The 25,651-nt window shown below is 41.1% G+C and overlaps 2 protein-coding genes across 2 annotated transcripts; one reads left to right on the forward strand and one right to left on the reverse strand.

Moving 5' to 3' along the window:
- The first annotated feature begins 1,211 nt into the window (after positions 1-1,211).
- zgc:158785 (uncharacterized protein LOC791214 homolog) lies at positions 1,212-8,687 on the forward strand. The gene is made up of 4 exons (XM_046398253.1): positions 1,212-1,396; positions 3,103-3,298; positions 7,480-7,686; positions 8,120-8,687. Exons 1-4 carry the CDS (start codon positions 1,212-1,214, stop codon positions 8,276-8,278), a joined length of 747 nt encoding a protein of 248 aa, XP_046254209.1. The 3' UTR covers positions 8,279-8,687.
- A 566-nt stretch (positions 8,688-9,253) lies between these two features.
- On the reverse strand, positions 9,254-23,983 carry lmnl3 (lamin L3). The gene is made up of 11 exons (XM_046387102.1): positions 23,352-23,983; positions 22,561-22,717; positions 21,102-21,227; positions 20,803-20,973; positions 20,552-20,677; positions 14,003-14,223; positions 13,631-13,850; positions 13,060-13,167; positions 11,787-11,903; positions 11,396-11,506; positions 9,254-9,610 (listed from the first exon to the last, which is right to left on the reverse strand). Exons 1-11 carry the CDS (start codon positions 23,741-23,743, stop codon positions 9,575-9,577), a joined length of 1,785 nt encoding a protein of 594 aa, XP_046243058.1. The 5' UTR covers positions 23,744-23,983; the 3' UTR covers positions 9,254-9,574.
- Between the last annotated feature and the right edge of the window lie 1,668 nt (positions 23,984-25,651).

The following is a 25,651-nucleotide window of genomic DNA, read 5'->3' on the forward strand; positions in this document are numbered from 1 at the left end:
AGCTAACATAACAGAGTTTCACAAACAAGTGAAGAAAATGAAAATCAATTTTTTATATGTTTGTATACTGTTTGATTCTCTGTCCACACTTGCTGTCGGATTTCCATCTCAGCAAGATTTGATTGGGGCATATATCAAAGAATGAGGGCCTTTCACCTTCACAAACATGCAGTATCCCTGTGTAAAACCCAACACAACAATCACACAGTCTCTTGATCTTCCTCATTTGTGTTAGTAGCTTCAGAATTAACAAGGCTAGATTAGCATAGGAAGTGGGAGCCCAGTGAAAGGCTCACTCTGCTGCCTGCCTGTTAGCCCCCTAACAGGATTAAGGGGGGATATGGTGAGGTGGTGCGCTCGCTTGGTGTAACTCACTCTGATGTGATTTCCTTTTGTCTGGCCTGGCCCTTACTTTCCCCTCTGTCTAATCCTTCACTATTCTCACAGCCATCCGTGAGCCATGCTAATCTGCTGGCAGGCTTTATTAGGATAGGGACGCTCTCTGATAAACACAGAAGGAAAGGGCTTGTTTCTACAGGATGGAAGCACACACCATCACAGAGTGTTTGTGGATACCAAGTTGATGGTAAGAGATCTGTTATAAATTCACTTGTTACTTTATGCAATGTGTTGTACATGTCATTAGCTTTAGTGTGTGTGTGTATGAGAGAGAGAGATTTTCTCTGTTTTGCAGCAGTTCAGTGTTTCATGTGTAACTCCTTGTGTGTGTTTGTAATCAATAGCACCATGTGTATAATTTCAAATAAGTAGTGTGTCGACATGGGCCAACTCTGTGTAACTGTTGTGTCTTTATTTAAACTATAATGTACGAGTGAAAAGAGGGGAGGGACATGTAAGCCACGTTAAGACCAAGCTCTGCAGTAGGTGTCACCTCACTGTTGACTCTGTTGTTGCATTACACACATTTACAGTTCAAATCTATACTGAAAAAAATCTTTATGGAGTAATTTCTGTCTATGTTGTGTTATAAAAATCAAATTTTCTGAAAAGTGAAGAAACGTTCACATGCAGTAAAAATATTACAGTTATTTCATTCTATGTCATAATCAGCATCAGAAATACTTTATAAATTTCATATATATATATATATATATTCTTTTTTTTCTAGCAATTATTGCTTTCTACCATGTTTGGATCTGTCTGTCTCTGTCTGTGTCTGCTGACAGATGTGACGCTCCTGAAAAGAGTGAATGGCCCCTGACATAGCAGACATGACCGGAGAGGAACCCCTGGGCCCATGGGTGTCCAGCCCCGTGGGGGAGATCAAGTTAATGCCTGAGCTCGGGCTGGAGGAGAAACCCAACTGCTTCAAGCAAGATGTCAAGCACTATCACACAGACAAGCCCTCTGACGAATGTGAAGCAATCACTGACAGGTGAGACAAAGTCTCAGCCGTGTTTATCCATTCTGCTGAGCTGTCTGTTGGAGAGATTTACTGCGTCTCTATACAACATACCTCTGGGGAGGTATTTAAGGTTTCTGTCTTCAAGGTTCAGTAGGCATGAAACAAACAAGCTCACTGAATCTATCATTTAAATCATCGAAATATTAAACTTTGTAACTTGTGCTGCCAGGACACCCTTGGAAAAGAGAATTTTAATCTCAATGGGTCAATTCTCCTGGTAAAATAAAAGTTAAATAAAAAAAAATAAAAAATAAAAAAATTAACTGAGTCTGACAACAAAAGTGTTTATATCTGAAACAGTAGAAACAGATTATGTTTATTTAATTCATGTTCCCTGGAACACAATGCCAACTTTCCCCCACTATCAAGAGATAAAGATATTCATAGTAGATCAGAGCTGGTTTATATAATACTTCAGATTTTTCTGTAATGTCACCTTGAAGACACTTGGACAAAAGTTTGAATGTAAAGGTGCACACATAGGCCACATTATGGATTCGTGTTCTGGTGCCATGATCACCAGTAAAACTGCTCTGTGCTGGCTGTCCTATTTTTGTCCTATGGGAAGCGCAGATTCAGTGAAGTGCTACTCTTGACATAACACATTGCTTGAAATTGCCAAAGAAGTTAAAATTATTTCAACTTTGACTTTGGTTGTTGCTGACCTTTCAAAGCAGTGAGATCATACCAGTGTGCAACTCACAAACTCAAACTGTGTTTCAGTGTTCCTCAAACTCTACAACACAATGTCATGTTGTTACAAACTGATCTCACCAGCAGTCAGATGGGGCAGCTATGCTTGCAAATATGCAAAAAAGTTTATGAGCTTAGCTAAATTCAGTGCTTAAGTTAGCTTAACTGTTTAGGTACCAGCTTTGCTAGACAGAGTGACAGAAGCTACACTATATAGACAACAATATTGGCGACCTGACCAAGCCTTGCAGCCATAACAGCTTCCACTCTTCTGAGCTTTCCGCAATTTCTTTTTGTGTTTCTGTGGGAATTTTTGCCCATTCATGCAGTAGAGCATTTGTGAGGTCACACACTGATGTTGGGCAAAAAGCCTGGCTTGAATCTTCATTCCACTCCATCCCAAGAGGTCAGGGCTCTGTGTGGGCCAGTCAAGTTCTTCCACACCAAATTCATCCAGCCATGTCTTTATGGACTTTGCTTTGTGCACTGGGGCACAGTCATGCTGGAATAGAAAAGGGCCTTCAACAAACTGTTGCCACTTTCAACTAAAGCATAGCATTGTCCAAAATGTCTTGGTATGCTGAATCATTTAGATTTCCCTTCACTGGATGTAAGGGACCGAGCCCAAACCCTGAAAAACAGCTCCATAAAGAGGTGTGTTTGGATACTTTTGTCTATGCAGTGCATGATTGTATTGTGTCACACACATAGCTATATGAACAGTCTGGGACCAGAAAAGATTGTTTGTGTTTTGTAAAAAATAATGAAGAAAGAAAGAAGGAAATAACAAATGTATATAATAGCCTGATGGCAGATGCATATATTCATATGTTGAAACTGAAAGTGGGTGGATGGGTGTTGGAGGGGCTGGTGTAATTTCACTAATATTTGAACCAATTAACATTGAATCCAGTCAGGGTAGGTGACAAACACTTTGCTGTCCTCTGACATGGATGCTGTCTCTTGTGTGTCGGTGTGTGCAGTGAAGAGCCGTTCTGTAGGATCTGCCATGAAGGCAGGACCTCTGGGGAGCTGCTGTCTCCCTGTGAGTGCTCAGGCAGCCTGGCCATGGTGCACCAGGCCTGCCTGGAGCACTGGCTCACCGCCTCCAACAGCAGCCACTGTGAACTCTGCCACCACCACTTTGCACTGGAGCGCCTGCCAAAACCTCTTACTGAGGTAGGCATCATCATTTTGTGACAATGTAGGTCTCAACACACCTCTTCTAAGCTTTTAATTCTTAATTCTTTAATGTTTTATTAATGTGGGCTTTCGACATATGATGCCATATAGTAGGCAATCTGTGCAAGCAATTTGTAACCACCCATATTTCTGTTTATTGTTCATCAGCAGAGGAAAAGAGATAGATAGATAGATACTTTATTGATCCCGAAGGAAATTCAAGAAGGAAGTCAAGTGACCTAATGTAAGAGAAACAAAGTTGCTCCCATCTGTCCACACCATAGACAGATGTCAATGAGTATCTCTCAATCATGATTATTAAAGTGTGCTCTTCACTGACATTTGCTATGATGACTGAAAAATTAATAAATGAACAGTGAGTGAAATCAGTGAATTTACCAGAGAACATAAACAGTATTTTACTCTAAGGTTACATCTCACCTTGATCATGTCCACGTCATCATATTGTGTACCTTTTGGACAAAGATATTGTCAGTGTTAGGAAATGTGTTGACCAGTTACTGCCCTCACGTTGAAAAACCTGGTGTTGTTCGCTGGGCCGTTTGTTCCCGCAAAGCCAGTTAGCCTGACCGCCAGATTAGATGTGTTCTGTTGCTGCTCTGTAGGTGAAAGTACAGCAGAGTGCATTAGGTGCCTCCCTGTCTACTCCATGTGTGGTCACAGCCAGTAATCTGCTGATTAAGCACCATGTGCTCTGCCAGGTTAAGCTACACCATGAACAACATAAGCCTGCTGTCAGGCAATGTTGCACACATGCACAGAAACACAGGTATAATGCTTTAGAGTAGTGTAGTAGTGCAGCTGTATCTGCACACACGGTACACTCATACAGGTGATCTGACTTTTTCTAGGTGATTAGAAGTCATCTTTGTTGCACTTGTTCAAATGGAACCCTTATCATCCTTTATACACAAGCCAGTGACCTCACTTCTGCCCGCCCTTAACATGTGCTCAGGTCTAATCAGCCAGAATGGTCAAAAACACCTTTAGGGTGTGCAGAGCCTTTAACTATTATTGTCTACTATCTAATTACATTACAGAGAGACCTTAGAAGACCTATGAAGAAGAATAGGGATGTGCAAATAATTTGCTAGGCACATTTCCATGTTTACAGCAATGTTTACAATCAGCATCAGACCACATTAATAATGTAGATTGATAGCTCCTGCATTAACAGACCAATTTTATTTATTTATTCATTTATTTAATTTTACGTTTGGATCATATTATGTGGAAATATTTATGGATCAGAAAACCAGTAACTATCTGGCGTTACTAACTTTCCCTCAAGCAGTGTGACACATGTCAAGATGAAGATTCAAAGATTTTTATTGTCAATTCACTACATGTGCAGGACATACAGGTGAATCGAAATACTTTCTCTCTCACCTTAGTACTAATGCCATGCAGTTTAAATAAAAAAAAGAAAAAGACAAAATATAGCAGTATAAAAATAACAATATAAAAATGAAACTTCTGTACAATAATGGCAGTAGTGCAAATATGGTCACAGCGAGTGTGCTGAGTCTTTATGTGCAAAACAGCTGAGGTAAAGTTCTTATGTAAGTGGACGAGTTACAGTCCAGGGACAGGGGGCAGAGGGGGGAGGTAGTGGACTGTGGACAGTTCAGCATCCTGACAGCCTGGTGGATGAAGCTGTTCAACAGCCTTGTGGAGCGGGCTCAGAGGCTCCGGTACCTTTTCCCTGAGGGCAGGAGGCTGAAGAGGGAGTGTGAAGGGTGGGAGGTGTCACCAACAATGCTGATGGCTCTGCGGGTGAGGCAGGTGGATAATGTACGTGAGGGAGAGCGAAGGGGCACCGATGATGCTGCTGGCTGTACCCACAATACATTGCAGAGTCTTTAGCAGGAGGCAGTGCAGTCTCCATACCACACAGTGAAGCAGCCAGTAAGGACGCTCTCAATGGTGCGGTAGAATGAGCTCATGATGGGGTGTGTGGTGGGACTCCTGCTCTCCTTAATTTGTGGAGGAAGCAGAGGCGTGTTTGAGCCTTCTTGGCCAGTGATGTGGTGTGGGCGGACCAGGAGAGGTCCAGCACCAGGAGATGAGCACCCCCAGGAACTTGGTGCTGCTCACCCTCTCCACAGCAGCACCGTCGATGGTCAGTGGGGGATTCTTTGAATGTCCTCTCCTGAAGTCGACCACAATCTCTTTGGTCTTCCCCACATTCAGGAAGAGGTTGTTGTCTTTATGCCACTGGACCAGTTGGCTCACCTCATTCCTGTAGTTGGCCTCATCGTTGCTAGTGATGAGACCCACCACAGTTGTGTTGTCTGCAAACTTGACGATGTGGTTGGTGCTGTGGGTTGGTACACAGGTGTGGATCAGCAGGGTGAAGAGCAGTGGGCCGAGCACCCACCCTTGTGGGGCTCCTGTGCTCAGCGTGATGGTCTTGGAGGTGTTACTGCTGACCCACACACATTGTGGCCTCCCTATAAGAAAGTCTAGCACCCAGTTACAGAGAGAGGTTTTGAGTGTGTCTGAGTTTGTGTATTAGCTGCTGGGGAATGATTGTGTTAAATGCTGAAGTAAAATCTATGAGCAGCATTCGCACACACGAGTTCTTTGAGTTGAGGTGGGTGAGGGCTGGGTGGAAAGCAGTGGAAATGATGTTCTTTATGACCTGTAGGCAAACTGAAACGGGTCGTGGGAGAGAGAATGGACTTGATGTTCTGCATGACCAGCCGCTCAAAGCACTTCATGATGATGGAGGTCAATGCTACGGGCCAAAGAAGTCACTGAGGCTGTTGATATGATGTCACTCTCACCAGTCCATAGTGGGGGTTTGTAGTCTGTGAGGGTTTGAATGCCACATCAGAGAGACTGTGCATCTGTGGTGTTGCTGAAGTGTCCAGATATTTTCTTGCTGTATTGTTGTTTTGCTTCCCTGATGCCAAGGGACAGTTTGCCTGTTGCTAGTCCTGCAGTCTCACCGGCCTTAAAGGCTGCATCCTGAGCCCTCAGAAGCCTGTGAACCTCTCCTCTCAGCCAAGGCTTCTGGTTAACACAAACTTAGTTTTGCTGTGAGTGACATCATTAGTGCACTTTGTGATGTATGCTGTAACAGCCTCAGTGTATGTGTGTCTATGTGGTCGTAAATGGCTGCTTGTTTGAAAATGTCCCAGTCATCGGAGGCTCCCTCTGGCCACACATGGCCACACACCTCCTTTTGTGTTGGTCTGATAGCTCTCACTCTGGGTCTGTATGCAGGTCTCAGCATGATGGTGATGTGATCAGAGAGACTGATGTGGGGGGGTGGGTGTACACCAAGTCCAGTAAGTTTCTTCTCTTGTTGGAACACCACATGTTGATGTGCTTTGGGCAATAAAACTTTTAAATCTGTGTGGTTGAAGTCTCCTGTGGAATCCATCTGGGTGCACTGTCTGTTCTTCACTGATGGTCTGGTAGAGTTCATTGAGCACTCAACCCAATGAACTCTCCTTCAAATAGAGTTAATCAGCTGGTTCGTTGTGGCCTGTGGGATGTTGCTCCACTCCTCTTCAACGACTGTTATCTTTTCCAAGATAAAACTACATAGTTTAGAGTGGCCTTCTACTATGACCAGTCCAAAGCACACCTGTGCAGTAATCAAGTTGTTTAACAAGGAACTTGATATGATGGATGGATTATTGGGCAAAGGAGAAGAGCTACCTAACATAAATTTTAACAAATTTGTGCTCAGAATCTGAAAGAAATAAGGTGTGTAAAAAAAAAAAACAAAGTCTTATATCTTTTAATTCATCTTGTGGAAAAATGTAATTAAAAACAAATGTTGCATTATCATTTTTGTTAAGTATGGATAAATGCAATTTATTTTAACCATATCACCCTACCCTACTCAGTAGCACCTATATATTGTACATGCACATGCTATACATCTGTATAGATTCATAGCATTTCTGTTTTTATTACCATTTGCTGCTACCACTAATGCAACTACTACCTACACAAAACAGTTCCAAGATCCAAGCATTTAGCACCACCCGGTGTCCAAATGTGATATCATCCGCTCCAGATGTTTTATCTTTACACCTTCTTTATGAAATACCCTCAACCACATCATGTCAGTATGGCTGAACTTGTCTATTTTGATGTTTTGTTAACCAGCCTTCATCCTCCCCCTTCTTCCCCTCCAGTGGTTGCGTTCTCCATCCATGCAGCAGCAGAGGAGGACACTGTGTGGCGATGCACTGTGTTTCCTGTTCATCACACCACTGGCCAGCCTGTCAGGATGGCTGTGTGTTCAAGGAGCCATGGATCTCTATTTCACCAATGGCATGGAGGCTCTGGGGCTCCTGGTCCTCACACTTGCACTCTTTACCATATACATCTTTTGGACAGTGGTATGTTCAGGGTCTAAGCTGCTCATTCATGCATATTATGCTTATATTATCAACCCTGCAACTGCAATCAAGCCAAGTGTAAAGCCAAAACAATGAGCTGAAATGTGGTGAAATATACTGTAGAGTTGAGAACTGCACAGTTATTTGTGGATGAGCTAAACACTTACACACTTGATTTGGCTGGCAGTTTTTACAACTGAGATTTTTAAAATTCATTTGTGACCTCGTGTTAAAAAAAAAAGGGGGAGTTTGAACTGACCTCAGCTAAAGGTTCTTACCAGCTTTTCCCAGGCTTTCTATATCTTTATCATGGTCTTCATCAGTGAATGGAGTACTCATGGACTGTGCCAAGTGTGGTACTTCAGTCACAAAACAGGATATTTATTTGACCTGTGACGTTTGCTGGTTGTACTGAAATATGGTTGTTTCTCAGGTATCTGTTCGCTACCACATGCATTTGTTCAAGACATGGAAGAAGAGCGACCAGCGAGTGCGACTGCAGATTCCCTTGCCTTCCCACGCGACACGTACTCAACAGACCCCGTCCATAAACACCCTCGGCAAAGACACAAAGAAAGAGACTATGGTGTAAACTGCAGTTAACAATGCTGCATGTACCTCAAGAATAAGCAGAGAGGGGAAAGCAACTCAATCCAACCCTGACGAGCTGGAGGACTGAGACCAGGGGTTCTGTCCATCCAATTAAGTTGGATTTATTTGTCGATTTTCTGAGACACACCTGTTATCCACAACATTAAGCGCACCTGATATTATGAAGAGCCCCATCATGACACCAAAACAGCTGTCTCCTATTGGGACACAAATACAGAACCTCCGGGGGTGTCCTGGTGTTTGGCACTGGGCCGTTGGAGGTGGATTGCTTCGGTCCTGTTGGTTGAGGGGTGGGGCCCTCCATGAATCCAAATTCCAGGGCGTCCTAGGGATCACAAAAGTCTACAGCAATGTAAGCAGCTCTGTGAGGCTCTGTTTTGGTGAGTTTTGAGCAAAAGGCTAACGTCTTGATATTTAACAGGTATGTTTACCCTGTTCACCATCTTAGTTTAGCATGTTAGCAGGTTGAGTGAGGTTAACGGGAATTATATTAGTTTTGCAGGTGTTTGGTCATAAGCTAACAAACAAATAGAAAATTTTAACTTGATGATGGCATTAGATGAAAAATCATAGGATCACCAAAGTTATAATTCAGGCTAACATGAATGTCTGAACTGAAGACACAACAGTAGTGTGTCATTTTTAACTTGGCATGGTTTTTATGTATTGGTCAAAGCAAACCATTTTATATCTGCCCATGGCAGCCTTTTCCCCTCAAACTTTAGAGGCTGATAGGACGACTGGTTATCATCTGTTGGGTTCTTAATTTTGGCAGTTTCATTTCATTAAGGATTTCAGAAAGGGGCGATAATCTGAGTGAACTAAACCTTTAACTCGAGCTGCTGACTGTGCCGTTCAGCTTCATGACTTCTTCACTTTAAACTGGAAGCACAGCTTTTCCTGCTATTAAACTATGATCACATTTGTTGTAATAAACAGTCCTCAATACCAAGTGTCTGATTAAACTGTATTAATAACTTTATTATGCTAGTTTTATTTCACACACACACACACATGTTTAAATTAGATTAAATCAAGGCAAAGCTCATATTTTGTCTTGTGCAATTAGAATGATGAAACAATTGAAGAATACTGAGGTTGACGCTTTTATCTAAGGCATTTGAGCTTTTACAGAATAACATTTCAATGTCCTACTGTAGGAATTTGTTGAATGAGACAGCACTGAAAACCAGACAGTAACAGACATTTTTGTACTCCCGGGCCAAAGCCAGGTTTTCCAGCTGGACATGAAGGACTGCAGGAGATAGACAAGCAATTACATGACCGTACAGCTTCCTTCCTTAGACAGATCCTGAAAAAAGAAAGAAAAAAAAAAATCAGCAGTGTTATCACATTTAATATCATCATAAAACACAGGCAGCGTGGTAAGACCTGAACATGCAATTAGGGGATAGTATGAAAAATTAGTATTTGTGCAGCAGGGTGTTACTGATAAGCAACAAACTCAACCTCAGCTTTTCTGTCTTTGCTATCAATAATGTGGTAGCATAATATGTCTGATAAAGCTCAAACTGCACCATTTTCTTGGTCAACAGCATGAGAAGTCCAGCTCCATCTAATATATAATTGGTTTTATAAAAACAAACAACAGTAATGACCCCTGACCCCCCCCCCCCCCGAAGTTCCAAAACAGAGAGCAGGCACTGACACACACTACTTTGTGCAGACAGATGGGTGATGTTAAAAGGAAGTACCTGAATACACAGGTGGCAAAACATGATGAATGAAATCATCATTTAAACAAGAGCTGAATGAATGTCTTTGAAGAGCGAGTTCCACACACAGCTGGAGAGTCTATGACGTGGAGTATTGTGGAGGCTCATGGTAAAAGAGCTCCTCACTAACACTACAGTAGTTTTTTAATTTGTCACCCATCAGTGTGTGCCTTTTACAAATGAGGGCCTTGGGAACTGTACCACAAAGCCAGATGTAAGGGTAGGCCAACTGTCTTTGGGTGTAATGCAGGTGTCCTGGTATCACAAAGCTGGCTCCCTTTTAATCAGAGCAGATCACCATGCTAACCCACGCTGGTCGGGTCAATAACGTCTGCTTTCAGACCAATCTGATCACTGGAAAAGTTGAGTCAGCACTCACGATTTTGACAGGAACAGAGTACTGAGTTTACCATAAGCGAGATTTACTAAGAGTACCGTAATTTCCAGGGTTCAAAGCATGTGAAAGAAGTAGCAGCTTATAGTCCGGAAATTACGGTAATAAAGCAACATATATTAGAATATTTTTCAATGTATTTCCAGGATAATTACATCACAGAGAGTAAGAGCGACGACTGAAAAGTTTACTCCACTCTGACTAATTATATTGTTTGTTTAATTACCAACAGGATTCCTGGTAATGTAAATAGCTTTTACAATCGTATTGTATTACTGCTGGTAAGGATAACATGAAATGACTTTGCAATGGGGCCGTCAGGTTTTTACAACCTTATTATTGTGGCATAAAGAATTTGCAGTCTATATACACTGATGTTCTTATTGTGCCTCCAATAACAAGCAAAAAAGTCAAAAACACACTACCATCAGCTGATACCACTTCGAGTTATGAGTGATTGGCAGCAAAAGTCCTGATGGTAGCAACCTTAGATAACCGAGTCACTTGACTGCCAGCTTTGTGATACCTGTCATGTTAGGTTCAGTGAAGCCAGGTAAAGCAGAGACACACACTGAGCTCAACTTGATGTTGCAGGCCCTTTGCCTTCAACTCTGTTGCTGAATAACACAGCAGAACAGAATAAGGCAGCAGCAAGTCCAACATGTAAAATGAAATAGCCATGCCTCTTGTTGACCGTACACAGCAGTGGGACGAGCAAACGAGCAGCCTCACCACCCTCCTCACCTACTGTGTATAGTACTCCGTCTGCTTTGCACTCAAGAGACAGAACAACACTTCTTCTTTCTCTTTGGCTTCAGCGTAGGCAGGAGGGGAAAAAAAGTGATGTCAGGTTTAATTATTTAAAGCACATGTGCTTGTGTCTGTAAAAAAAAAACATTTTATACTCAGGTTTTTTTTTTGTTTTTTGCTTTTCTTTTAAACTAGTTTTAAGAGTAAATGTGTTTACCTGTCTCCGAAAGTGCTGGAGGTCACTGCCCGCGACATAGTCTTCATCAAACTCCAGTTCAGTTTCCTCGTCACCTCTGCCCTGCATACACACTCTGCGCTCGGCCATTTCCTAAAAATGAACCACATGACTCCTATGGTGAGTTGTATGCAACAACATTGTGAGATAGGACAAACAAAAGGATTTACACTGATGTACACTGTACAAACACCACATCGTCCCTAAAAGTGTCATCTATGACTCTGATTTGAATCTAGAACAACTGCTTATAATGAAGGTAAGGTAAATGCCACTACTGCCGTTTTGTATTGGTGGGTTTATTGGGGGAAATGAAGGGTTTTGACTGCAGTGATGTGTACAGGTGCATTCTGGGACAGTTCGTTTCACTTACCTCATGGTCGGGGTTGAGAAGGATTACCCTTACATCAGTAATGGGGCCCCAGTTCCTGTTTCCCTGAAGAATAAGGTCCCCAGAATCAGCCTCTGCCTCTGCACCTGCTGACCAAATCTGACACACACACAAACACATACACAATTTCAATTTATTTATATAGCACCTTATACAATCAAAATTGTCTCTAGATGCTTTACAGAAACCCAGAGCCTGAACTCCTGAGCAAGCAGACAGTGGCAAGGAAAAACTCCCTTTTAACAGGAAGAAACCTTGAGCAGGACCCGGCTCACAAGGGAGACCCATCCTGCTGATAGTCGGCTGGGTGAAGGAGGAGAAGAAGAGGTAGACAGGACAGAGAGGATGAAAGAGAGAGAGAGAGAGAAACATACATGCAATAAACATCATACATTACAAAGGCCAAACATGACAGGTTGTTATAATTGGAATTCTGAAAGACTATGTATTGTATGTATTTGTTTTTTAGTTGATATGTTGTTCAAGTTAGTTATAATAGCACTACATAGAAGAACAACATGGACAGATGTTGATAGTAGACATCTCTACACTTACTTAGTGACCTAGTTACCATATTTCTTCAAACAAAAGCCAAATGTCAATTAAATTATTATTAATTATTTGTATTTTGTATTAACAAAATGCAGGTGTATTGTTATGGTGTTTAGACTATGAAACTCGTATGAAACTTACGTTTTTCAGCTGCCATCTTGTTGGTGTCAAACTAACTTGGGCCCAAATAAAAAATAAATATAGCAACAGAAGTGGTAAGTAGGCTTACGTACTTACTGTCCTACAATAAGTACAATGCTTTAGTATTTCAGTCTCTGTTCCACAGCATACGCAGAGGTACCCACAGCAAAGTAATAAAGGAAGCCACTGCATACAGCCTGTGGCACTGTAAGTGCACAACTATGCTATGTCACAAGCTAGAGCTCAAGAAGCTGTGACAGAAAAGTGATCCAGATACCAAGCTCCAGAGCAATCTCCTATGCATGTTAACACCCTATTTCAGGCATTTAATCGGTTCTTTTGTGTTTTCACCTGTAATGTCAAACAGTCTGCTCGAGAACAGGCCCTGGAACACTATTTGAAGAAAGATATGTTAATTCCATTACACCTACTTGGGAGGGGCCTCATTAAGCTGCCCCCTAAATTTTATTTTCTCACCGAATGATGTCGTCATGATGATGTGTTCTTTCTGCAGGGGAAGTGAGGAGAATGAAGTTAAACACAAGTTTAAGTAACTACTCACTGTGAGGGTTTGCCCACCAGCCAGGACACAGGAGGAGGGGATGTGGAAGGAGATGTCTCCAGAGTCTGGGTACATCCTCCGAACCACCCAGCCACCCAGCGGCTGCTCCTGGAAATGCAGAAATGGAAACAAACAGTTAAAATGCTGTTCTATAGGAAGATGTACCAATGCTTTAAATACATCTGTGAAGAAAAAAAAACCCAGTGGGGGTATGGTTCAATTTCAAAAACTACCGGATCCGACATTTTCCTAGATGCAACCTATTGCATTTTTATTGTTAAACCTCCCTTGCCTGGTAAGTGTACCAGACTATACAACTTCCTGTTTTAGAAACTTGTAGTCTCCATGTCCAAGCTGAGAAGATCCTGATGACGTTACTATGACATCAACAATGATATTTGCCAATGCTCCTGTGTAGAGTCCCTCCAAGCAAAAGTGAAGGGATCAATGTATTTGCACAATGACATGATGTAGTGAAACTGGGACATTCAAATCAATTATTGATACCAAAAAGTACAAATGAAGGCAGGTCCCCGAACAAACCCATTGTCCAGCTCCATTACAGCCTCACCGTTTCAGAGTTGTTCTTCAGTCTAACATATTTTCCGTCCACGTCGACTTCTGCCACACACACAGAACCACGCTCTGCTGATCGACTGGACATTTTATAGGCAGGCGAACTGCCAGAGGTTCCTTCGTGTTTCCGCTTCTTCCCTTTAAGCCTGCGGCTACTGTGTTCGTGTGTTCGAGGTATGGCTGTGCACTGGGAGGGGGTCGGTGATAGGTGCAATCTAAGAAAAAATATTTGGATAATAAATGGGAAACAAGAGCACCAGAGATGCACGGTATTATGCTGTGTTTTTGATTTAAAAACAGCAAATAGTTAAATGATGATGTGTTGACCAACTGTTGCATGACGTACATACATACATCACGAGCATACCTCTGTTCCTCCACCTCCAGCATCTTCCTGTAGGCATTGATCTCCATATCCAGAGCCAATTTGACATCCAGCAGGCTCTCATAGTCTTCTAGCTGGCTGTACATCTTGCTTCTCATGTTCTGCAGCTCCTGCTCCTTCTGATAGAGTTTCTGCTGCCAGACCTCCCGCTCCCTGTCAAGAGTCCGCTCCAGCTCCTGAAAGCGGCCCTCCAGCACCATTTTCTGACAGAAAAGTCAGAAACACCTTGGTTAACACCAAGAAAGAATCTAATACTTCTGTGAAGACAACATCTACACTGCTTTATATAGTCATTTGCACTTATAATGCAATATTTTATGACTGCACTCAAACACACAATGCTTTCTGATGCACTATATCAACAACCATAAACCATTATAGAGAATGTTCTTGACTAATTATAAACCAAAGGTAGTCTGATGAATATGTTTTGAACACCAATACACACCTCAATAATGAGAACAATAAATACTTTTGAAAGAGAGACTCTCTTAAATGCATGAAACTGCATTACACTTCATGCCAACAATGAAACATTATGAAGCTACATTATTATAGATGCATCAATATGTATTTCACTTCACATAACACATACAGTGATGACTTGTGATACTGCATGGACTGTTATAGCACACTATGACTCCTTAACACAGTTGATTGCACCATGAGCTCCACTGGTTTGCCTTCTTCCCATAGCGCATCCTGGTGCCATGTCTTCCCCAGGTTAGTGATGCACATGCACATGACACATGACCATCCACAAAATGGAAAAGAACATGTGATTGACCAGACCTGACCACCTTCTTCAATTGCTCAGTTCTGAGGTTATACTCAAGAGATACGGTATGTAATTTATTTCAATATAAAAATAAATAAATGTGTTAATATTTTATTTTTTTTTAAACGTAGAAAAAATTGGGCAATAAATATAAGGATAAATGTGAATATGAACATATGAGTCAATATACTTTACATACTTTAAAAGAGAGTTAAGACAAAACACAGAAAAGTCATCTTTATGGAAAAGATCAAGAAGTCTATAATAACGTACACTAAAAATTGAAAAGGAACTGTGTATATCCATGTAATTATTCCCAAATACATTTACAGTTTCAATTCAATTTGTTAAAAATTTATGTTATGTAGTTTGAAAGTGAATGTTCCTGTGCCTGTCCTCTCTGAGATATCACAGTATAAAACTACTCAAAAAACCTTTTAAAGAGTCCACAAATTAGAAAATATATGTATTAAAAGAAATATGTTATAAATAAATCAAACAACAAACAAGATTTTTATAAAAATCTGCCCATCAAAGTTGTGTCCTCAGTTTCCATCAACACTGTCAGATTTTTCAGAATTCTAAATAAATCAGGAAATAGTATGGTCAGCTATATCTTTGAGGACCCCTTTCCCCACTTCCTGTGTACGATGATTAGAAACTAATATAGGAAGAACTCCCGCTCTCTTACACTTCCAGTTATGTAGGGGGCGCTCGTGAGATAGTCCAAAATGAATGGGGGCTTATTGGGCTGCACACCCAAAATCTAACTTTTATGGTGCAATTTTTTCGGTTAATTTTCTTTTTATTTTCGGTATAAGACACAGAGGCAATAGATACAATTCTATAATATTACATTTTTGTGGCTTTTTTTGTGATGAAATACCTTTCTGTGTTATTTTTTAAGTATTTGCGGAATACATGCCAGTTTACTGGATTTGCCATTTTGGTTTCACGCATCAAACAAGTTTAGTGTTTTGGTTTAACCCTGCTTCTAACATCTGCTTTAGATATCGTTAGGAAAATATAAGGACTATAATACACAAAACGAAACTGCATTACTGTGGTTATGTTCAAGTAATGACAATTGAAATCAGCCTACCGTAACGTAACGCTGCTAGTTGAAAATCTTTAACCGACCAGTTGCCAAACATTAGCAGAATGCTAGCGCTTTATGGGCAAAACCACCTGCCCTGTAAGAAAAACGAACAAACATTAGTATTTTTTTCTTTTCAATTCTGATATATAATCGATATTATATTTGCAAAAACTAAAATAAAATTTGGGCGTTTTAGTCTAGAAGTAGGTGTAAATAATTATTTTGGCCACTCGGCTCCATTCATTCCCGTTCATTGAGGACTACCTCATGAGCAACCCCTCGGTGAACTGAAACCAACTTTCCATATAATGAGATTAATAGGGAGTGGACAGATTGTCCGTAGAAGGGCTGCGGCAGTACTACACATGCTCTGGTAAGTTTTTGTTTTATTGATACTACAACTTTAACTTGTCAATGCCATCTTCCCAATAATGATAGTCTAGTTATTGTGGACTGAATTCAGCCATTTTAGTGAGGTTACTGAGGCAGCTAGTGACTAAAACAAAATGACAGCAACGTGCAATACATATTTAACACTGAGGAGAAATCCCTTTTGTCGACACCGTCAGACGGTCCTCTCATAAGCCCTTAATGTGGTAAAATTACTTATGAACATGTTAAATATTCCAGTGTTATTTCATGGTTCTGCACACACAAACATACATATTGTCTGATTTATATGATTTTATCTTGTATACCACACACTTTTTACTTGTAGAAAATGGACAGGGTGTGTTCTTCCTTTGACTGTGTTTCAATAATTTCCTGCTTTTGAATTATATAATTATATATTAAAATTATGATTTTAAACTATAAATATATTTAAATCATGTTAATGAATCATGCCAAGTTAATAAAAATCATGTTCCAGGGCCTAGTTAGAATGCTAATACATTTTTCATCTTAGATCTGTGAAACCATGGCTAGACAGAAGGCGTCAGTGGAGAAACAAAGGAGGAGAAATAGGGAGTATCAAAGAAAAAGGGAGAAATTACACAGTGACCCAGAGTGCAAACGTGGTGTGCTAGAGAAGGAAAGGCAAAGGTGGAAGAAGTTCAAGACAAAAAAAAAAAAAAATAGGACAAATACACGATTTGGCAAAAAGAGAAAAAAGACATCAGAGAAAGGCTTGGAGATGCACAGGAAAGGTCCAGCCAGCAACACAATATTGAAATATCATCTCTCTGACAGAGCCTCTGCAGCCCCAAAAGACGACACACACACCTGCAAGGACTGTCCACTTCGATTACGTTCAATATGATCAAAGGCAAAGATCTGTTAGAGTTCTGTGAATGATCTACCTACATCAGTTGTTTAGAAGTTTTTAATTTTCTTTTAATTGTACAGTTGTACTGAGCGTGCTGATTAATGATTTTGTCAACACTGTCAGTGATTATCAATACCATTAGAGGCATGTTTTTGCTGATTTTCAATAAATATCATTTACTCTTTGTTCAGTTTATGTTGTTTATCTGTTAAAGTTAACTGATCTACATCCTATTGTGAGGCAGGTCCTGAGAAGACTAGACCTAGCCGGCTGGCTCTTCCATCCATATTCACCAATGCATAAGCCCTGGAAAATACACCAGACTACTTCCAATTTCAGGGAACCACCCAGTGGGAAAGCAGAGACTGCTGCGTCTTCGTTTTCACCGAGATGTGGCTCAGCGATAGAGTACCGGATGCTGCCATCCAACTAGACGGGCTAGCGCTATTCTGTGCCAACAGAGACGCAACTCTGAGCGAGAAGACTTGCAGCAGTGGCGTGGGTATCTATATCAACAAGGAATGGTGTGACTCTCTACTCATTGCTCCACAACGATGGAATCCTTAATCGTCAGCTGCAGGCCATTTTATTTGAAATGGGATTTCACCTGTGCTCATTGTCACAGTGTACATTCCACCCAGTGCTAATACTATGGAAGCTTTAAACGAACTGTACACAACAATAAGCAAAGCTCACACCTGGACAGACTTTTTATTTTTTCCGGAGATTTCAACCATGTAAATCTCACGGCAGCACTCCCTGAGTTAGCGCTCCCTAAGTTCCATCAATATGTGGATTTTGCAGCCAGAGGGGAAAACACGCTGGATTTAATTTTAATTTAAGTTACTTTATTAATCCCAAGCTGGGAAATGACTTCTCTGCATTTAACCCATCACTGATTGAAACGCACACACATGCAACATGCAGTGAAACACACAGGAGCAGTGGGCTGCATCAAATGCCCGGGGAGCATATATTGGGGGTTAAGTCAAGGGCACATCAGCCGGCTAATGGGGGGTGGGGACATTATCACTCCACCACACTCAAATTTTTCCTGCCCGTCCGGTGGGGGAATCGAACCAGTGACCTTCCTGTCACATCCCCGGTGCGTATCGGGCAGACCCCCACCCCCCACCTCAGATACTCAGACCACTTCTCTATTATTTTCATTTCTGCAAACAAACTGCCTGTTAGATGCACCAACCTGGTCATGAAGGAAATGAAAACTGGCTGGCAGGAGGCATCTCTGCTCTTCAGGACTGTTTTGAAAGCATTGACTGGCACATGTTAAGGGAAGCAGCAACCAACGGCAACCACACCCAAGTTGGAGGAGTATGCATCATCAGTCATCATCTCAAAGACACCACCATCATTCCCTTGCCCAAGAAGTCACCAGCGTCCTGTCTCAATGACCCATAGTTCTCATGACCACCATCATGAAGTGCTTTGAGAGGCTGGTTATGAGACACATCAAGGACCTACAGCTCCCTACCCTGGACCTTCTGCAGTTTGTTTATCATCCCACCTGCTGAACGGGCAATGCTATCATCACTGTGCTCCACCTGGCTCTCACCTGGACAATAATGATACTTATGTTCGAATGCTGTTCATAGACTTCAGCTCAGCATTCAACAACATCATCCCTCAGCAGCTGGTTGGTAAGCTGAGCCTTCTGGACCTGAACACCTCCCTCTGCAACTGGATCCTGAACTTTCTAACAGAGACCTCAGAAAGTCTGGATCGACAGCAACATCTCCAGCACCATCACACCGGGCACTGAAGCCTCACAACACTGTATGCTCAACTCTCTACTGTTCACACTGCAGACTCATAACTGAGGTAATGCACAGCACGAATTACATCAAGTTTGCTGATGACAAATGTGGTGGTCTTGTCAGCAAGAATGACGAGTCAGCTTATACAAAGGAGGTGATATGTCTAACAATTTAATTCAGTTCAGTTTATTTATATAGCGCCAATTCACAACAAAAGTTATCTCATGACTAGGGCTGGGTACCGAACTTTGGTTCTTTTATGGGACGGACCGAAATGCTTCACTAGTACCGAGTATCAAAATATGCCTCGTCTTTCGGTGCCAAGTTTCGGTACCCAGAGGTTAATCACGTGATCAAGACCTGATCATGCTGCCGCTGCTGTCACGTGTATCTGTGTTGGAAACTGTAGTTGTGTGTGTGTTGTCAAACCGGTTAAAAAAAAATGCCACTGGTCAAAAGCGTGGCTCCATTTTAGCAAGATTGTGCGTGATGCAGTATATGCAAAACAAGTCATCGTTGCTAGCGTTAAAAAGCCTGAGTGGCCTGATTCCTCCACTGGACTCCGTTTCATCTGAAAGTACCAAGGATGTGTGTGCCAGTGTGTGGCATTTTAACGGGATTGCAACTGTGTTTTTGCACTGGAAATTATTCGTTGGAGTGGAAGAGCGCCAAAGTTGAAAAATAAAAGTCAAGATTTGTTCTGCAATATGCAACGTAATTTTCTTTTTGTTAGAACTGATATCATAAAATTGGTATCAAAAAAGTATTGTTCAGGAACTGGTATTGGACCCGGTATTGAAAATTTTTGATTGTAATCAATTATATTTTGTAATACAGAGAACCCAGCATTTCCCTATAAGCAAGCACTTGATGATTTTTAGAAGGCCTCGGAGCAAACCCCGGCTCTAGGTGGGCAGCCATCAAGAGAGGGAAGATGATCAGAATGGAGGGGGTCGAACTACCAGAAGGCAACATTAGAGATGTTCAGGACATTTACAAATACCTTAGGATCTCACAGGCAAATGGAAACCATGAGCAGGCCACAAGGAAGTCAGCTGCAGTAAAACACCTACATAGAATGAGGCAGGTATTGCGAAGTCAGCTGAATGGCAAGAACAAGGTCTGGGCCATCAACATACGTCCTGCCAGTCATCTGGCATAAGTTGGCAAAAGGTGGAGAAAAGGGTTACTGATATCAAGACAAGGAAGCTCTTCACAATGCATAGAGAGTTTCACATCCAGCACCCTGAGACACACATACACTAAATTAAAAAAAAAAAAAAAACTAAATTGCCCACTGGGGACAAATAAAGTGTTTTTGAATTGAACTTTATAAACTAAGCACAACAAGGGAGGCCTGGGACGAATGAGCATCAGGATGAAACAACAAAGATCCAGGAATACATCAGGAAGTGAGATGATCTGCTAAGTGAAAACAGCATGCACCATGGACAGATAGAAAAATGGCTGATATCAAGAAATCCTACCAATGGCTGGAGAAGCCTGGATTGCAGGACAGCACAGAAGCATATACATAATCATAGTAGCACAAGAGATCACAATCTTGTATTGTCAACTGATCTCTTCAGGTTTTGCTACAAACAACACTTACATCTCTCTGGTACTGCTGGAGCTGGGAGCTGAGGGACTCCACTCTAACCTTGGTGGATTCCAGTTCGTCTTTGGTGGCTGAGGCAACATCTTTTTTTTCCAATGCGGCCAGCTGGGCATTCTGTAGCTGTAATGCAGAAAGAATTTACCACAATGAATTTTTAAAATAAGAAGCTTCAACTAACAAAAAAGCGCAATAAAACTGGACATTGAAACATATGAAATCCAAACCATGAGTTCTGTGTAATATACCTTTGAACTGAAGGTCTTGTCCATCTCCTCTTTGTACTGCTGCAGCTGAGACTCATGATCCTGGCGGAGCTGCTGCATTGCCTCGGCCAGTTTACTCTCAAACTCTCTCCGTCGTCCCGAGTCCACCTCCACTAGTCGGCTCTCATGTCGGCTTCGCATCTCAAAGATCTCCTACAAAACATGAATACCAGTAGAGATAGACAAGAACTAGTTGAATTTAAAAGCTAATTATTCACAGCAAATTCTGTCAGTTCAGTGGCATGCCACTGTGCGTGTGTGCGTGCAAGTGTGTCCGTTACCTGCTCACTGATGTTCCTCTGGAGTTCCAGCTGTTCTTTGAGGGTTTGCACCTGGTTCTCCATTTCCACCCTCCTCAGGATCTCAGAGGTCAGCTGGTTTTTTGTGTCAGTCAGTACACCTTCTACCTGGTGGCCACAAACACACAGACACACTGTTAAAACATACAAGAACATCCAACACAATGCAAATATAATAATAAATAATATAATTTCAGATGCTAAATCATCTCTCTGCTCCAAACAAACTTGGACGTCCATTCGAAAAGTGTGTTAGACTGTGGCACATTTATTATTAATTTTTCCATATTTTGTAATAATTCAAACTTAGACAAAAATTATAGTTACTTTATTATAGTTTGAGTATTTACAACATAACAGTTACAGCTGACAGCAGGACAGCTGCTGTCAGCATTACTAAAATATGTTTCACAATTTTCAGTATAGACAAAAAGGTCATAATAAGAAATGCAAGGTTAAACCAACCAACCATAGTTTCATGGAAAAGCCACCACCTACAACAGCAATGCTAATGGGTTGATAATATACCAGCTGAACATTGAGAAGTGGTTTGAATTTTACTCTTGCTATTCAATTACAAACTTCTTATACTCAAATGGAGAAGTTCATCATTCCTATGTCTTTCTATGTAAATCACTGTGTATTAAGCCAGGCACTGTCACATGTGGAAGAGTCTAACCATGCCAGTAAGGCTGTTCAGATGCAGTGATGCTCCAAAAGCTTCAAACTAATGCTAATGTCAATGACACTAACATGTTGATGTTTAGCAGGTAAAACAGTGACCACTTTCAATTCGTTAACATGATACAATTTCCTAATTGGCACTTAACACAAAGTACAGTTTAGGCCAGGAATGGCATTATATTTGCAGGTATTTGGTCAAACCCTAGTTTTGGACGAATTAAAATTTTTATCCAGTGTCACAGGGTGAAACTTAAGGAATCACCAATGTTGGTAGAATTCACCTTCTAGAAAATACAAACATGTACAAAATTTTGAGGTATTTTCTGCTCCTGCTGCATGTTCAACTATTTTAAAAAAATCTAGTACATAGTATCTACTATATAACCTTTATGGTATTGCTATTTAGTACTTTCGCATTACTAAAAATTAGCTGGGCCAGCAACACACTGTAACTTGTTAAGATAATAGTTTGCTAGCAAGCCACAATCAATTTTTGATCGTTTGTCTGTATATCTTAGTTTATCCGAAGTTAATGGTACTTGTTTAAGTTTCTCGAAGGCATTTCAAGACCCTTAAGCAAGGCCAGTTGCCTTCAAATAAACTTTCAGATAGGTGCTTTTGATCATACAAGTTGTAAAAGAAAAAAAGTTCAAATCCTACAAATAGGGGCTTTAAGGACCTCAGACATCAATGAATAATTACATTTCCAGATAGCCATGTTTTGCTATAGTTTGTGTAAGTCAACTCTAGTACATACTTTTTCCAGCTGACGCTGGAGGTCAGTGAAGTCATCTTTGAGGCTCTTGTTCTCAGACAGTAGCTTAGTGTACTCAGAATCCTTGGAGCTCAGAGTTGCCTCAACTTTCCTCCACTGGGCCAGTGCATTCACCAGATCACTCTCCTTCTTCTGGTTCCTGGTGTAGGAGAACAATGTTAACAACAGTGTGCACCACAGGACAACTTATAGCTATATCATTCCAAACTCCATTCAAATATCTGTAGGTTTAGGTGCCATCTTGGTAGCTGAGATACAGGGATTAACAAAACCCCCAAACCCCATTCTATTCTAAACCTACAATCCCAACATCTTTAAAGAAGAAAACTGAAGGAAACAGACCTTTTTTGTAACAAATTTGAAATGTTGAGTGACTAAAACAATAACCCTGCTTTAAACAGACACGTGTTTTTTCCCCAAACCAAATACAGTATAAGGAACACCATTTTGAGTGTTTCTTCTCCTGGAAACTGGAAAGTAAACCATAGTGCTGATCAATGCTCAGATCGGTATTTGTGTAGTTAAGGCATCAATTAAATATGAGCCTCATGGCGGTGGGGAGCTGTTTGAACCTCAAGGTAGGAACATTACTGAGACACCTGCCGTTTAGTGTCAAGTGTCGAGAATTTTTAGAAACATTTTCATCTGTATTCTGCAAGTATGTGCGTCTGGCATCAAGCAAGACTGCATTAAATAAGCCGAATTTTGAGCCAAGTCTGGCATAATAGTTTCTCCAACACCCGCACGGCAACATTACACAATAACCGTACTACCTGGCTTGAAGTTTCCTGTACTCGTCGCAGAGATTCCCATAGTCGATCTGCAGACGGGCCCTCTCTCCGGCCAGGTCGTCCAGGGACTTTCTAACATCGGCTAACTCCTCCTCGTACAGCCGCCGCACGTTGCCCATCTCTCGGCTTTTCGATTCATCCTTGTCCTCCAGCTGAATTAGCATGAAGGACCTTTCACTTTCCAACTCTTGGACACGCTGAATGTAATTGGCCAGACGGTCGTTGAGGTGTCGGAGTTCATCTTTTTCCTGGATGCGGGACTGGCAGGTCGGGCTGGTGCTGGATGGGGGCAGGCCGGCGGCTGTGCTGCGGCGGCTGGCGGAGCGGCCGCTGCGGCCGCCTAGGCCGGCAGGGGTGGAGGTGGCAGAGGCCATGATGGTAGTGGGCTGTACACTCCTGTAGCCAGGGTCCACAAGCGATCCAGACAGTTTAGTCGATTCCAACAAACATAAGCAAAACTATGGGCTGAAATCACACATGAAATGGATGAAGTGATAGGCTGTTTAAAACGATTAAAAGTCACATCCAGTCACGTGTGTACGTGGGTCTGGTCCCCTGTATTTGTTAAGTGCCCCCTTTTCCCCCGAACTGACGATTCCCACAGCTGAAATGAATCAAATTTGACGAGTTGACGCACTGAGTGAAGTGTCTCTAGATGACAAGGCGTATTTCCGGACGTTATTTTCAAAATAAAGCCATATTGATGGCTATCTCGTATAGAAAACAGACTACCAAAGTAAAATTAAGGATGTATTTAAAAAGACTGAAAGACTAAATTTTAATTCAGTTTGCAAAATATCTTCATTGTTACACATAGTCCATTATTGTCACCATGGTCTTTATGTCTTTGCATCCTGTGGATCTACCATATTGTAATAGACCTTCTGGTAGGCATGTTATGTTACATGTAGCCTAAATAATCAAATATTGATCTGTCAGCTTTAAAATAAGCTGGGAATAATATACGTTGAATTTCATGCTTCTGAAAGTTAACGCTTTGAGGTAAAATTGATAATCACAGATAAATATTAATACAAACCAAATAAGTAGGTTCTTGAAAAAGCACTTCCTTATCTGTAAGACAGGTAAATTGTATTTCACAAATAAAGATGAAAGAGTTAATTTACCCTTTATAAATCAAGGTTTAATGAGCTATTTCGTTTGGTATAATAGCGAATGTTGTGCTGTAGACCACCACCCTACAATTAAGTGGTATAAACCTGTTAGATTGGAATAATTTACGATATGACAGTAATGCCAGGGGGTATTTGCAGTTAAAACTGCAGTATGTGCTTTTCCTGTGACTTTACTTTGAAGGCAATGCCGGACCACTTTCGTTATTTTATTTTGTAACTCAGCAAGCTCAGACCGAAGTGAGATTCCTGCAGGACATCAGCTGATAAAGATGACTCGCAAAAAGCCGAGGGCTGATGTCACTGATCACAAGACCACATTTAAAGGAAAAGTTTGCTTTCCCTGCCGTTTAAATGACATATATTAGATATAAACGTTAACCAGCACATTTAGTTTAGCACCAGTATAGTGTCATAAACCGAGTGTGGCCAATGAAAAAAGGAGATTCCAGTCTGGTTGTGAAAGTCCATAAACCACATATGTTTTCTGACACACATCTTAAATAAATATAAGTTAAGAAAAATGTGTAAAGTCACAATTACTGAGATGCCAACACAAGGATATATTTCTCTTTAAATGGTGTTGCACATGTGTGAACGACAGGGGGCGTCAGACCTTCATCACATGCATTTTGTAGAATAATTCAGTTTATACAATATGGCAATTATCTGTTCCAGTGGTGGAGTAAGTATTCAGATCCTTTAGTCCTACTACTACACTGAACTGTGGCACTGAAAATGTCTGTTAAGTAAATGAAATACACTGATAGCATTAAAGTGAAAGTGTGCAGTGAAGGAAAAATTAAAAATATTTTCTTGACTTATCGATTGATTCTTTGGTTTATTAAAGCTTAGAAAATTACCAGACAATTACCCAGAACCCAAAGTGACACCATCGCGATGCAGCCAATGGTCCAAACCTTAAAATTATTAAAAATATAGTAAAATAATTAAAAGTGAAAGCAGTAAACCCACCCATCTGTGAAGCTGAAATCACCATGTTTTAGCATGAAAAATGACATTTATCAAACTGTCAGTCGACCAAGTGATACACTGACTAATCATTTCAGCTGTACTTGTACATATTGTTGAGTAGTTTAATCTATAACAATCATATTAATTTGCTTTATATGTTTTGTATGTAATAAT

The sequence above is a fragment of the Scatophagus argus genome, chromosome 1 (genome assembly GCF_020382885.2).
Source record: "Scatophagus argus isolate fScaArg1 chromosome 1, fScaArg1.pri, whole genome shotgun sequence".
NCBI classification, from domain to species: Eukaryota; Metazoa; Chordata; class Actinopteri; family Scatophagidae; genus Scatophagus; species Scatophagus argus.

Excerpts from the sequence above, each read along its gene's own strand:
- lmnl3 (XM_046387102.1), bottom strand. The coding sequence starts at position 23,743 with ATGGCCTCTGCCACCTCCACCCCTGCCGGCCTAGGCGGCCGCAGCGGC. Across the intron at positions 22,718-23,351 it reads TACAGGAAACTTCAAGCCAG|GAACCAGAAGAAGGAGAGTG; the intron begins GTAGTACGGTTA and ends CTCCTACACCAG. Across the intron at positions 13,851-14,002 it reads CTGGAGGTGGAGGAACAGAG|ATTGCACCTATCACCGACCC; the intron begins GTATGCTCGTGA and ends ATTTTTTCTTAG.
- zgc:158785 (XM_046398253.1), top strand. The coding sequence starts at position 1,212 with ATGGCCCCTGACATAGCAGACATGACCGGAGAGGAACCCCTGGGCCCA. Across the intron at positions 1,397-3,102 it reads TGTGAAGCAATCACTGACAG|TGAAGAGCCGTTCTGTAGGA; the intron begins GTGAGACAAAGT and ends CGGTGTGTGCAG. Across the intron at positions 7,687-8,119 it reads TATACATCTTTTGGACAGTG|GTATCTGTTCGCTACCACAT; the intron begins GTATGTTCAGGG and ends GTTGTTTCTCAG.